Source organism: Colossoma macropomum, unplaced genomic scaffold (assembly GCF_904425465.1).
Source record: "Colossoma macropomum unplaced genomic scaffold, Colossoma_macropomum, whole genome shotgun sequence".
NCBI lineage: Eukaryota > Metazoa > Chordata > Actinopteri > Characiformes > Serrasalmidae > Colossoma > Colossoma macropomum.
The window spans coordinates 60,701-75,569 of NW_023495188.1; the positions used below are offsets into that span (position 1 = coordinate 60,701).

The following is a 14,869-nucleotide window of genomic DNA, read 5'->3' on the forward strand; positions in this document are numbered from 1 at the left end:
TGGGGACTATTTTGCCTCACAATGCCCTGCATATTATGTATCCCTCCACCATGAATGGAGTGTAAGTTCTCAAAACTATCATAAAACATTGTCTCAGACATCAGGCAGGGTATTCATAACTATTTCATGTAATAACTTTCTGTGAGGGAGCTTTTAGAGGTGGACGTCTAGTTCCTATCACCACCACTGTGAACAGTTCTGATTTGTTAAGTTTATCTAGAACAGAGCGTTTCACACCAAACTACTCTGAATGACTTTGTTTACATCTTAACCACTTAATTTGTCAGAGAACTTTGGAAAAATGGGTGGAATTCCCCTTTAACAGTTCTGATGTATCAGGCTCTGAATAGCTGCATTATTAATCACAGATTTATTGGTTTTTAGTTAATAAGCTGATAAGCTGACTCCTCCTTTCTCTCTGTAGTTTATTGTATTGTTGAAGAGTTTATTAGCGGAGAGTGTGAGCTCGGGTCAGTGCCTATCACATTATCACGCCTTCATTTAGATTTACACACTGTCTGTATCTTAAAAGTACCACGAGATTTATACAATTTATATTAAGATTTACATAATAAATAATTATTTCTATAATAAATAAACATTAAATAAGCTTGACAAAAGAATATAGCTACATTTAAAGGAGCCATAATGGAATGTAATTTAATTTAATGTAATGTAAATATTAAATGTATTTATTTATATGTTGTACTACAGTTATTCTCTGGGTTTATTCTACAATGGACTCTTATTGTGAAGGTGGGGCTGAGCTTCTTTTAGGAAATATATCTGTCAGAACAAGAAGAGCCGGGTCAGTCTAGAGCTGGAAGTTTACTGGACTCCACAGCGAAAGGCTAAAGCTAACACTCCCTTTGTGTCCGGCGTAACTGTGGCCAACTACAGCTGTTAATAAAGCACAACAGCTCATGTTTAACGTCACTATATGTCCATTTTTCTGCACAATAATGTCCTTTACATTGTTTATATATATATACACACACAACCAGGTTCTTTCTGTGTGGAGTTTGCATGCTCTCGTTGGTTTCCTCCAGGTGGTCTGGTTTCCTCCTACAGGCCAATTGGACATTGCTAAATTGCCCCTAGTTGTAAATGTACATGTCTGTGTATCTGTGATGGACTGGTGACCTGTCCAGGGTGTTTCTGTTTCCTGCCTTCCACCCAATGAGTGCTAGGATAGGCTCCAGCTCCCCCAACACAACCGCCCCCCCCAATAAAGCTTATAAAGAGTGTGTGTGTGTGTGTGTGTGTGTGTGTGTGTGTGTGTGTGGGTATTGGCCTGTTCACAAACAGAGCAGCCTCTTCTTTGATTGGTTATATGGGAAAAAGGAATTGTGATGTCACATCTGTTACTTGTTTTAGTTCATTTTAAAATGTAACACCTGCTTGATTTACTTACACATTTATGAAAACATTCAGGATTCTTTTGACATTACACTGTTATTGTCAACATCACAGGGACAACTAACCATGAACGAATTGTGACATTTAACACATAATGGCCAGAGCTGCAGTGCTGAAGTGCTTGTTATATTTCTGTGTCTAAACTGTGTTCAGTAATTCTGATGGTTTGTCTGTTCTGGTAAGAAGAGCGTAGTGTGGTTCTCGGAGGACGTTCTCTCGTATCTCTCAGCTGTTTCTAATGAAAGGTTGAGTTTACTCTTGTTTTCAGACATCAACTCAACTGTCAGCAGTTTAAAGCTGCTGTATCTCCTCTTGGGTTTGTGTGAAGTGTCTTATCATTCATTCTATACTGACCTCCCTCAGACATTTTAACACATTTGATTCATTTATTCAGCTTTTTTCACTGTCATTTTGCTTTTCCACTGTCGTTGTCCTTTTCACTGTTCTTGTCCTTTTTCACTGTTCTTGTCCTTTTTCACTGCCTTTGTCCTGTTCCTGTGTTCTTGTCCTTTTCACTGTTCTTGTCCTTTTTCACTGTTGTTCTTTTCACTGTTCTTGTCCTTTTTCACTGTCACTGTCCTTTTTCACTGCCGTTGTCCTTTTTCACTGTCATTGCTCTTTTCGCTGTTCTTGCCCTTTTCACAGTCGTTGTCCTTTTTCACTGTCATTGTCCTTTTCACTGTTCTTGTCCTTTTTCACTGTCGTTGTTCTTTTCACTGTCGTCCATTTTCACTGTTCTTATCCTTTTACACTGTCGTTGTTCTTTTCACTGTTTCTTGTAATTTTTCACTGCCGTTGTCCTTTTTCACTGTTGTTGGTTTTTTCACTGTCGTCCTTTTTCACTGTTCCTGTCCTTTTTGACTGTCATTGTCCTTTTCACAGCCGTTGTCCTTTTCACTGTTCTTGTCCTTTTCACTGTCGTTGTCCTTTTTCACTGTTCTTGTCCTTTTCCACTGTCGTTGTCCTTTTCACTGTTCTTGTCCTTTCCCACTGTCATTGTCTTTTTCACTGTTGTTATCCTTTTCACTGTTCTTGACCTTTGTCAAAACCGTTGTCCTTTTCTCTGTTCTTGTGCTTTTTCACTGTCGTTGTCCTTTTCACTGTTCTTGAACTTTTTCACTGCCGTTGTCCTTTTCAATGCCATTGTCCTTTTTCACTGTTCTTGTCCATTTTCACTGTTCTTGTCCTTTTCTCGCTTCTTGTCCTTTTTCACTGTTGTTGTCCTTTTCGCTGTTCTTGTCCTTTTTCACCGTCGTTGTCTTTTTCACTGTCGTTGTCCTTTTCACTGTTCTTGTCCTTTTTCACTGCCGTTGTTCTTTTCACTGTTCTTGTCCTTTTCACTGTTGTTGTCCTTTTTCACTGTTGTTGTTTTTTCACTGTCGTTGTTCTTTTTCACTGTCGTCCTTTTCACTGTTGTTGTCTTTTTCACTGTTCTTGTCTTTTTCACTGTCGTTATCCTTTTCACTGTTCTTGTCCTTTTTCACTGTTGTTGTCCTTTTCGCTGTTCTTGTCCTTTTTCACCGTCGTTGTCTTTTTCACTGTCATTGTCCTTTTCACTGTTCTTGTCCTTTTTCACTGCCGTTGTTCTTTTCACTGTTCTAGTCCTTTTCACTGTTGTTGTCCTTTTTCACTGTTGTTTTTTTTCACTGTCGTTGTCCTTTTTCACTGTCGTTGTCCTTTTCACTGTTGTTGTCTTTTTCACTGTTGTTGTCTTTTTCACTGCCGTTGTCCTTTTCACTGTTCTTGCCCTTTTCACTGTCGTTGTCTTTTTCACTGTTCTTGTCCTTTTCACTCTTCTTGTCCTTTTCACTGTTCTTGTCCTTTTCACTGATCTTGAACTTTTTCAATACCGTTGTCCTTTTCACTGTTCTTGACCTTTTCACAGTCCTTTTCACTATTCTTGAACTTTTTCACTGCCATTGTCCTTTTAACTGTTCTTGTCCTTTTTCACTGTCATTGTTCTTTTTACTGTTTCTTGTAATTTTTCACTGCTATTGTCCTTTTTCACTGTTGTTGTTTTTTTTACTGTCATTGTCCTTTTTAACTGCTGTTGTCCTTTTCCACTGTTGTTTTTTTTTTTTCACTGTCGTCCTTTTTCACTGCCGTTGTCCTTTTTCACTGTTGTTTTTTTACTGTTCTTGTCCTTTTTCACTGTTCTTGTCCTTTTCTCACTTATTGTCTTTTTTCGTTGTCCTTTTAGCTGTTCTTGTCCTTTTTCACCATCATTGTCTTTTTCACTGTCATTGTCCTTTTTCACTGTTTTTGTCCTTTTTCACTGTTCTTGTCTTTTTCGCTGTTCTTGTCTTTTTCACTGTTGTTGTCCTTTTCACTGTTCTTGTCCTTTTCACTGTTCTTGACCTTTTTCAATACCGTTGTCCTTTTCACTGTTATTGACCTTTTCACTGTTCTTGAACTTTTTCACTGCCATTGTCCTTTTAACTATTCTTGTCGTTTTTCACTGTCATTGTTCTTTTCACTGATTCTTGTAATTTTTCACTGCCGTTGTCCTTTTTCACTGTTGTTGGTTTTTTCAGTCCTTTTTCACTGCCGTTGTCCTTTTTCTGTGTTCTTGTCCTTTTCCACAGTCGTTGTCCTTTTCACTGTTCTTGTCCTTTTTCACTGTTGTTCTTTTCACTGTTCTAGTCCTTTTTCACTGTCACTGTCCTTTTTCACTGCCATTGTCCTTTTTCGCTGTTCTTGTCCTTTTTCACTGTCATTGTCCTTTTTCACTGTCGTTGTCCTTTTCACTGTTCTTGTCCTTTTTCACTGTCGTTGTTCTTTTCACTGTTCTTGCCATTTTCACAGTCGTTGTCCTTTTTCACTGTTCTTGTCCTTTTTCACTGTCATTGTCCTTTTTCATTGTCATTGTCCTTTTCACTGTTCTTGTCCTTTTTGACTGTTGTTGTCTTTTTCACTGTTCTTGACCTTTTCACTGTCATTGTACTTTTCACTGTCGTTGTCCTTTTCACTGTTCTTGTCCTTTTTCAATACCGTTGTCCTTTTCTCTGTTCTTGTCCTTTTTCACTGTTCTTGTCCTTTTCTTTGGTCTTGTCCTTTTTCACTGCCATTGTCCTTTTCACTGTTCCTGTCCTTTTTTACTGTTCTTGTCCTTTTCACTGTTCTTGTCCTTTTTCATTGTTCTTGACCTTTTTTCACTGCAGTCGTCCATTTCTCTGTTCTTGTCCTTTTTTCACTGTTCTTGTCCTTTTTCACTGTCGTTGTGCTTTTCACTGTTCTTGACATTTTTCTCTGCCATTGTCCTTTTTCACTGTCATTGTCCTTTTCGTTGTTCTTGTCCTTTTTCACTGTCATTGTCCTTTTCACTGTTCTTGTCCTTTTTCACTGTTCTTGTCCTTTTCGCTGTTCTTGTCCTTTTTCACTGTCGTTGTCTTTTTCACTGTTTTTGTCCGTTTTCACTGTCATTGTCCTTTTCACTGTTCTTGACATTTTTCACTGCCATTGTCCTTTTCACTCTTCTTTTCCTTTTCACTGTCATTGTCTTTTTCACTATTGTTGTTTTTTCCACTGCTGTTGTCCTTTTTCAGTGTCTTTGCTCTTTTTTATTGCCATTGTCCTTTTTCACAGTCATTGTCTTTTTCACAGTCGTTGTTCTTTTCTCTGCTGTTTTCATTTTTCACAGTCGTTGTCTTTTTCACAGTTGTTGTTTTTTCACTGGTGTTGTCCTTTTTCAATGTCTTTGCTCTGTTTCACTGTCATTGTCCTTTTTCTCTGCTGTTGTCCTTTTTTAATGTCTTTACTGCCAGACTTTTTTCAAATTCTAATGCAAATTTGAAAATTCAAACACAAAAATGAAAATGCACATTCTGTTGTGTATAATTTCATTTCCAACATAAGTGTATTAAGTGTGTTTGCATTTCTGTGTATAATGGTTGGAAAAAATTAATGTGGTAAAGCAAAGAGCTTGGGAGGGTCTTTGTAATGGGGTGGGTGTGTTTTAAGAAGACGTGACGAGTATAAGCAACTAGATGCTTGTTTAATAGAATACAGAGTTAGCAGCAGCAACCACGGAGTGACTTTTAACACTTGCTAACCAGGCCGAGGATAATTCTGTCCAGAGGGATTTTTGTGTGGAAGTGATTCTTGATTGACTAGGAGAGCTCGTGGCTGCACAAGCACTAATGTTAGTGACATGGAGACAGGTGTTCTGAATTGTGCTTCAGTACTGAGATGTCCTACCACAGACAAAGCTGAAGGCAACTTCTTATTCAAATTTTCCCGTTCCACCTTAAACGGTGCAGCAGTTACATTCCTACCGGAATGAACTGGCCAATACTTTATCACAGACCCCTCAGTCAACACCTGATAAATAAACAAATGAATTAGCATTTTCAAATTTGCATTTGAATTTTCAAACTTGCGTTTGAACTTGAATAAAGTCCAGAAGATACTGCCATAATTTTAACTGATGCTGTCCTTTTACTGTTGCTGTCATTTTTCTGCCATTGTCCTTTTCTCACTGTCAGATGTATTTTTACCGTTACTGTCCTTTTTCACTGCCGTTGACTTTTTTACTTCTGTTGTTTTTTCCATTGTCCTTAATCATTTGTCACTCTTCTTTATCCAGTAGTCTGTGGTCACATGAAGAAGTGTTTTGTCGCTGTTGTTGTTTTTTGTGATCTCCTTTTAACTGCCCTTCATAACCTGAAACATAAACCAAGATTTCCAATAGTCAGCGCTAGAGGCACTTCTGAGGCTTTCTTGAAACAAATCTTGATTTTTTTAATCTTAGTCCATAATTTCTACTACAATATCTCCTCATTTGTCACTAGATATTTTAGACCTACTGCTTCTTCTCCTAGCCTCCCTGGCTAACCTGATCCTAGGCTTGGACGGTGCGCTGGAACCACTCATGCTGCCTGATCTGCTGAAAACTAGGCCTCCTGGATTGGTTGCGCTGGAGGCACCATTCAATCAGATTACAGCATTCTGTGCAGAGTGAGGAGACTGGATGTGAGAGAGTTGCTTAACCACTACATTTCAGAAGGACTACCAGTCAAAGGGTGGGATGTAACTATAAGATGAAAAATACGCTATTTTAAACATATACATTTAAGGACGTCTATCCTTGCCCCACTGCAAACTCTCCGGCTTTTACCCTGCATATTCCCCTCTAACTATAGCTTATGTTTTCAATTTCTGTTCTTCTGTACTTTCTCGATATGCCTAAATTACCTGGACACTCCCATTTATCTTACCCTGAGATAGGTCATCTCTGAAGTTCAGACTCCCTTGAACGATGTCCTGTTCATCAGCAAAGGGAAAGTGTCCACAAACCATCCTGAACAGCAGGACACCAAGCGACCAAACTGTGGCAGGATTGGCATGATACTTGCGCTGTAGAAGAAACTCGGGAGGGCTGTATAGTACTGTGCCTGAGAACATAACAAAGGAAAGAAACAAGCACAGGTGAGCACAATAGTCCATTTAACAAACAAGCAGCTAAGGGACTCAGTTCTCCTTTTAGGATCATGTTTTAGATGTGAAGCACCTTATGGAGCTTTTTCGTAACTCACTCACTCTCTCACTTTTAGCAGGCTAAAGATTCTCAAAAGGGGGAGCTATTAGCATTCAAATGTACCTTCATATCGAGTGTACCCTGTTCTCTTGATCTTATCACCACACCCAAAGTCAATCAGCTTGACCTCTGAGGTGTCCGTGTTGATCAAAAAGTTTGCCAGTTTAATGTCCCGATGCAGGACACCTCGCAAGCTGCACTGGCTTGCTGCCTCCACGGCCTGGAGCATTATGGTTCGGGCCGTCTCTTCATCAGCGTAGCCTCCTAAGCTGTCAAGGAAGCTCTTCAAGTCCACACAAGGTTCAGGGCGCTCCAGGACCAGGATGTAATGGTCTGGCTCATCAAACCACTCGACGAGCCGGATGATGTTCCTGCAGAAAGGTGGCTGGTTCACCATCTGCATCAGAGCCACTTCCATAGGCACGGACCTGGACTCAACAGGCTGTGGAAAAGTAGAGAGTTTGATGGTGAGGAGGGAAGAACATAGGGAGAAACTCATGGGGCTGTTTGGGACCATCATGTGTTACTACAAGTAGGTGCACTTACACTTCGGAGATATCGGCTGTTACTTCGACGTTTTGACGCAAATTTGATGGCTACCTACACACAGACAAAAGATATTGAGATTTCTAGCAGTGAAAAGAGAGGAGGAGAAATAATGACTGTTAAAATGAAATCTGAGGAGTGAGCAGAACCTGTAGGCCATCGGAAATGCGACTTCCCTTGAAGACAGAGCCAAAGCTCCCTTGGCCCAGTTTTTCTCCGATCGCATATTGGCAGGCGAAGGGGTCTATGGAAAAAAATAATGTTACAAATAAATGACAGCCTTTTCTTCAGGGCTTTACCAATCAACATTACTGGCTATGAAGGATGTAGTGGAATCTACTTTCTGTGAACTTCATTTAGATTACAGCTCTTTTACAATGAGGTGACATTAAATGTTTACAGTGTGCAGTTGTCTGATCAGTGGATGGGCCCGGCTCGGTGGCTGTCCTCTGTCCCTGAGACAATCTTTTGGGCCGGTTCTCTGCCCCCTTATTCTTCTTTCCTGGATTGTTAGAGTTGGGATTGTTGTGTGTTCCCTCTGCAACACTCTGGCCGCATCCCTCCTCTTTTCTCTTCCTCTTCCCTCGTGGAGCATCTGAGCACAGAATGATCATTTGAATATTTAATGATCTGGTCACTCTACCTTTTCTACTCCCTGCCAACACCTTTGTCTGCATGTTAACTCTATTTATCAAATCACATTTCGTCAGTGACAGCATTTAGTTATACAGTATGGAGGCAAGAGGACTGACCTGGCTCAGAGGCTTTTTCCTGTCCCTGAGTTGTTCTCTTGGGCCGGTTCACTGCCCGTTTCATCCTCTTCCCTGCCGGAGCTTCCATGTTGGGAACCTCGCTTGTTCCCTCTGCAACATTCTGGCCATATTCCTCCTCCTTTCTCTTCCTCTTTCCTCGTGGAGCATCTGAGTACAGGATGATCATGTGAGTATATATCGTTCTGGTCACTTTACCTAAACCTTGACCCACCACAGGATCTGACAGTGGACCCACCATTAAAGTGACCAGATTAGAATTGTTCAGGAGCACAACAGCAGAGCATCCACGATAAAGCTTACTGTAGAATACTTCGTTATACTCTGAACCTGTACTCTACTTTGTAAAACGGAATTTCTTAGGAGTTTTCTCCATTTTCTCTGTTTAGCAGTTTTCTTTGGTCATTTTTGATATAATTTCTACAGCCAGTGTCTTTAACTTTCCTTTTCTACTTCACAGCCAACACTTTCGGCTGCATGTCAGCTCTTTTTATCCAATCACATTCCCTCAACGACAGCACTCAGTTTTACAGAATGAGGGCAAATGAACTGACCTGGCTCAGAGGCTTTTTCCTGTCCCCGAGTTGTTCTCTTGGGCTGGTTCACTGCCAGCTTCGTCCTCTTTCCCGCCGGAGCTTCCATGTTGGGAACCTCTCTCGTTCCCTCTGCAGTCCGGCCACATTCCTCCTCCTTTCTCTTCCTCTTTCCTCGTGGAGCATCTGAGTACAGGATGGTCATTTGAGTATTTAATGTTCTTTCAGAGAACATGGGCTGAATATATCTGTAGTAATGATAATTCTAGGCTGATACACTGCACTATATTTTATATTGTTATTATGGAATAATATTTAAATGTGCTCGTATTGTTCTGGTGACAAAGAAAACCTTACAAGCTAATAAAAAGAGCTATCCCAAATAAACTGATAAATAAATAAACAAATTCAAACAAGAATGTATGGAACCTCTGGCTGCAGAGCGCTGCTCCATCATCTTCTGAGTATGAAATTACTTCCACTAAACTTGTACACAAGTTAGACGTGTGATTCTGTGGTGTTTGTTTCTCAGCGAACTGATCAGAAATGACCAAATTCTGAGTGCAGGAGGTTTTTAACATCACTCATCTGTTGTGACATCATAATTAAGGTGTTCTACTTGGACACATGTTGCCGTGGTACCGTTTAGAATGTGTGCGTGGAGCTATGTTTACACACACACACACACACATATGTATATATATATATATATATACAGTACATACATCTATATTGCTGCTGTCAGACCAAAACCTTGTATCTCCAAAATGGTAACTTTACAGGAAAAGGAGAAAACCTATTTTAATGTAAGTCAATGGAACCAGACATTTTTCCAAGCAATTTTGGGCTGTTACTTGGTCCACTCATGTTGGAATTTACATACAATATAAAGGACAGTAGTTAATTTCAAATTAAGTCAAATACTGAACGACAAAAATGGAACCATATAAACCATATATTTACTTGAAAATTGTACAAAGACAACATATCAACTCTTGACACTGAGAAATGTTATAGTTTTTTGAAAAATATATGCCCATTTTGAATTTTATGCCAGCAAGACGTTCCAAAAAAGTTGGGACAGGGGGCATGTTTACTTCTGTGTTGCATCAGTTCTTCTTTTAACGTCACTCTGTAAGTCTTTGGGAACTGAGGAGAACAGCTGCTGTAGTTTTGAGTGAAATCTTTTTTGTTTGATATAGGATTTCAGCTGCTCAACAGCTTAGAGTGTCCTTTGTTCCATTTTTCATTTTATAATGCACAGAATGTTTTCAATGGTGATTGCAAGTCTGGACTGCAGGTACGCCAGTTTAGCACACTAATTCTTTCACTATAGAGCCACGCTATTGTAATACATGCAGAATGTGGTTTAGCAGTGTCTTGTTGAAATAATCGAGGCCTTCCCTGAAGAAGACGTCATCTGGATGGCAGCATTTGTTTCCAAAACCTGTAAATGTTGTTCAGCATTAATGGTGCTTTCACAGATATGCACATCACTAATGCCATGTGCACTAATGCACCCCCATACCATCACAGATGCCAGTTTTCAAACTGTGCACCGATAACAAGCCGAATGGTCTTTAGCCCGGGGGATGCAGCGTTCATGATTTCCAAAGAAGTTTTATTTGTTGGATCACAGGACTCTCTCCCACTTTGCTTGAAAGTGGCAGGTTCTCTGTATTCTGTTTATATTTGCCTTCTTCTTTGTATGGTACAGTTACAACTTGCAATTGTGGATGCAGTGACGAACTATTCCTGAGCCCCTGCAGTGATTTCCACTACAGAATCATGTCTGTTTTTAATGCAGTGCCTGAAGATCACAACCAGCTAATATTATTTTTTGGCCTTGTCCCTTGCATACAGAGATTTTTATGTCATTAACATCCCATCAACACACTGCAACATCTTTCGAGATCATTATCACCATGGAGATGTGTTAGACTTGCACTGCACTTCATCATGTGCATCAAATGAACAGTTGGATTTTAAATAAACTCATTAAGAGCTTTTAAATCTGTACAGACTCACTTCAGTGTCTTTTCACTCCAAATGTAAACCTTCAGTGCTGTTTTAGCTTCACCTGCTACACCTGAGAATGTCTATGAATATGAATGAATATTGTAAGATTATTCAAACTATTTCTAGACATTTGTACTTGTTTTAAGTAATACTGTGTAAAAAAATGATGTCTTTTTAAGTGTCTTGCTGTCAAACTTTGTAGTGAAACGTCTGTGCTATTAATTGTAACATATAGACTTTCAAGCAAAATAGACATTTTTAGCAGTAATTCAATAGAATTCATTAGACCTTTGAAGACATTTGATTTGAAGCACCATCTCTACACACTTAAAAATGGTGGTTCTTAAAGCGTTCTTCAAACAGTTCTATATAGAACCATGAACACTCAAACAACGTGCTGTATATGGTTCTTTATAGAAACATTTCGAAAAGGGCTGTGTATAGCACCAAAAAAGGGTTCTGTTACTGTTTTGATATGAGCTTGTAACAAGAGCAGAACCCTTTTTGGTGCTATACAGAACCCTTTTCAAAACGGTTCTATATAGAACCAAATACTGTACATTCTCTATCAATCTCAATAACCCTTTCACCAGGCAAAGAACCCTTTAATCTTGCAAAGGGTTCTTTTAATGCTCATGCTTCTGTATAAAACCATTTTCTTTAGTAAAGAACCCTTGAAGAACCATCTTTTTAAAGTGTGTACATATCCATTCATATCAGATCATTTCTGTATTTTCCTTCAAGTCTTTATAGACGTAATGAAGAAAGTGCCATAATAGTGCATCAGACACAGCTCTGACTCCTTCATGTAATGATCTACTCATGTAATGATGCATTCTCATAAATCCATGGATGAATGATGAAATACACCAGCTCAGGAGAAACTGTCGTAAATCAGAGCACTGATGGAGGAAAACTGAGCTGCAGGCAAATTATAATATTCTCAAAGAGCAGATCTCCACCTACAATAATGCTGTGAAAATATCCAGACAGTCACACCTCTCCAGTGTAATTAACCCCTTAAACGGCCAGGACCACCAGCAGGCCAAACGTTTTATTACACACTTCTATAACCTAAGAATAGCTCAGCCAGTTTGCACTGAAGTCCCTGTAGTTACTGAACAATAAGCTGTAATATGTAATAAGCCTGAGATTAGAGATTCTAAAGGGTTAATCAACACAAAGACTTTTTAGTCCACACTGACTAATTAACCCTAACCTTTCTCTTAGTATGACTCATGGAGATTTATTTTGCAAAATTTGTGGAAAGTTTCCAATTCATTTTCAAAACAAAATGGCCTGATAAGACAGAGTGTAGCTCAGCCAGCTGAAACAAGCTCCTATAACCTTCCTGATCAGCCTCCTACAACAGTGATGACATCTTTCTCTGTTATCGATTATCAGGATCTTATAACTGTTACAAACAAATTACGTTCATCCACATGTGACCCTGTTCCTGTTTCTCTCCTTAAGATGGTTTTTGATCGTGTTCAAAATGATGTCTTAACTATTGTAAACTGTTCTCTGTCAACAGCTGCTTTTCCAGACGCTTTTAAATCTGTCCTGGTGAAGCCTCTACTGAAAAACCTCCTTTTTTAAGTCTTAGAAATATTGTTTTTCAAACAGTTAAATGTGTATCTAATATCATACAAGTTATTAAGAAGTTTGAATCAGGTTTTTGTTGTAACCGCAGTACTGAGACAGCATTGGGTCATGCTGTGAATGACCTCAGACTCAGCGCTGACTCACAAAATCCTTCTATTCTGGTTTCATTGGATCTTGGAAGTTTTAGAATAGTTTAAATCATATTTAGTGAAAAGACAGCATTATTGATATATTGATGTAGTGATGTATCATGTTTTGCAGTGTTTGTGTTCTAATAAAGCAAAACCATAATATGAATATTGTGATCTGAGTAAAATGTTCAGTTTATTTATTATATATGCACAACATTGAAACATACAGTGTCAAAGACATTTTAAACTTGAGTTAAAAAAGTACTCATTCCATAGTGTTTAGAACATACAGGACAGATTTAAAGCTGCTGCATCATATGTTGTTTCTAATTGTCTCTTAGATTCTTTGTTTTTTTATTCGTGCACATACGACTGTAGATGAACACATTTTCAGCTTTTATTTTAATTTTATTCAAGATCACAGATCTGAAGATAATGACCACAAAAAACACCAAATCCGGGATAGAGGGGCTGAGTGAATGTGGTGTGGACTCTGTGGAGGAGGGTCATTGTGTCAGAGACGCTGTAGAAGGACAGAATTCCTGCACTGTGATCCACATACACTCCTATTCTGGAGGAGCTGGAGTTTACAGAGAGTTTAGACTCTTTATCATTGTGTTTGAAAGAGTAACTAGAGCCAAAGCAGATCAGACTCCAGGACTGATCATTACACCCAAATCTACACTCATTACTTTTCCTGCTGATGCCTTTATAAGACACTGCAATATCAACACCTCTCTTGCTAAACTCGACCTCCCAGTAACAGCGTCCAGTCAGACTTTCTCTACAGAGAACTTGCGGCACTACATCAGATCTTTCTGGATGATCAGGGTGTGTTTGGATCTGATTCATCAATGTAATTTTTCTGTTCCTCTCAGACAGAGCGAGCTCTCTGTTTAGTGTGTTTGGATCCAGAGTGAGCTGACAGGAATCTGATGGAGACAAAAACCACCTTTTAATACACTGACATGCAGCTAAAAGTGCTTGAAGCAGATAGATTAGATAGATAGATAGACAATGACCATAACAGTGTTGCAGTATATTACTGTAGTACTTTTGCCGTCTCTTAAGAAAATGTCTCACTAATAATGTTTAATAAATTCTGAATATGAACATAAAACAAGTTGCATTTCTCCCAGACAATGAAACAACGCCACCAACCTGTGAGGAGATGAACTGCAGTATTGTGTCTAATTCTGATATCCAGCAGCTGGACGAGCTGAGCAGAACTATTATTTATTAAATACATAATTACTGACCTTCGTTATTTTCTTACTTATATATGGAGAGTTTGTCACAAATGAATCATATAATTCATAGATGATGTTCATTCTTAATGAGATAAAGCGACTTATAAGCTTCATGTTTATATGATACTGAGTGTAGGAGATACAAATGCCTTTTTAATAACAGATTAGTGGTAATGTTAGAATAATGAGTCTATGGACTGAAAAGTCACTGTGTGACCTACATCATTATGATCTTCAGCCTGTATATCAGCTACATTGAGTCTGAACAACCTTTCAAGAGCTTCTGATGAAACTGGAGCATGAGATCACTGACAAAGAATAAATATACAGAGTGAGGTTTTGAACGTGTACATGGTTCAGTAAATCTGTGATACTCACATTTCAGGAAGTCCTCTCTGGTCTTTGGCATCAGGGCATCAATTACTATTCAGAATGAAACAGATGCATTAAATTCTCTTTCAGTGAATTTATTTAAGATTAAACAGACATTACATCAGATATTATTCACTCTACCTCCAGATACCACTTCCAGTTCCACTCGTTCCCCAAAACAAAATCATATGTTAGTGTGAAAAATAAAGTGTGGGTGACCCTGATGGGGGTCAGTATAATGAAAAACCTTTTGGGCAGGTCAGGTAAAGCTTGTTGGACACAAATGTATCAAATTATATGCTATCATATAATTAGAAATTAAAATATGTTGTCATTTATCAAATTGTATGAGTAGCCAATGGTCAGTCTAATAGGTATATAAATTCTAACGATAGCTAAATTAAAAACTTGGCTAGAAAAAAAAAAATCTTTCTTTAAAATGTGTAGTTTGGTATTTTGCAGCTCCAATAAAGCTAAAGTTTATTCTATAAGAAGTCTATGTGACTGTGATCCTCTAGACTTGGATTTCTTAGACATTCTGTCAAATCTGACGTGAAAAGTTTTTACAGACTATTGAAAATGAAGATAATAGAATTATATTCTCTTGTTTAGGATTCATCTTTACACATGATTCATTCTACCTCCAGAGAACTTGACTATTTCTGGTTTCACTCGTTCCATCACTCCA

At 38.7% G+C, this 14,869-nt stretch overlaps 2 protein-coding genes across 2 annotated transcripts; both read right to left on the reverse strand.

Annotated features, from left to right (window-relative positions):
- Positions 1–6,190: 6,190 nt before the first annotated feature.
- On the reverse strand, positions 6,191–9,009 carry LOC118801112 (serine/threonine-protein kinase pim-1-like). The gene is made up of 8 exons (XM_036561284.1): positions 8,826–9,009; positions 8,254–8,493; positions 7,902–8,096; positions 7,651–7,745; positions 7,502–7,555; positions 7,019–7,397; positions 6,636–6,812; positions 6,191–6,366 (listed from the first exon to the last, which is right to left on the reverse strand). Exons 1-8 carry the CDS (start codon positions 9,007–9,009, stop codon positions 6,260–6,262), a joined length of 1,431 nt encoding a protein of 476 aa, XP_036417177.1. The 3' UTR covers positions 6,191–6,259.
- A 3,923-nt stretch (positions 9,010–12,932) lies between these two features.
- On the reverse strand, positions 12,933–14,869 carry LOC118801107 (tripartite motif-containing protein 16-like; the record flags this gene model as incomplete). The annotated part of the gene is given in 3 exon segments (XM_036561278.1): positions 12,933–13,491; positions 14,188–14,232; positions 14,823–14,869. Coding segments are annotated over 3 exon segments (616 nt in total), but the record flags the coding sequence as incomplete, so codon positions are not given.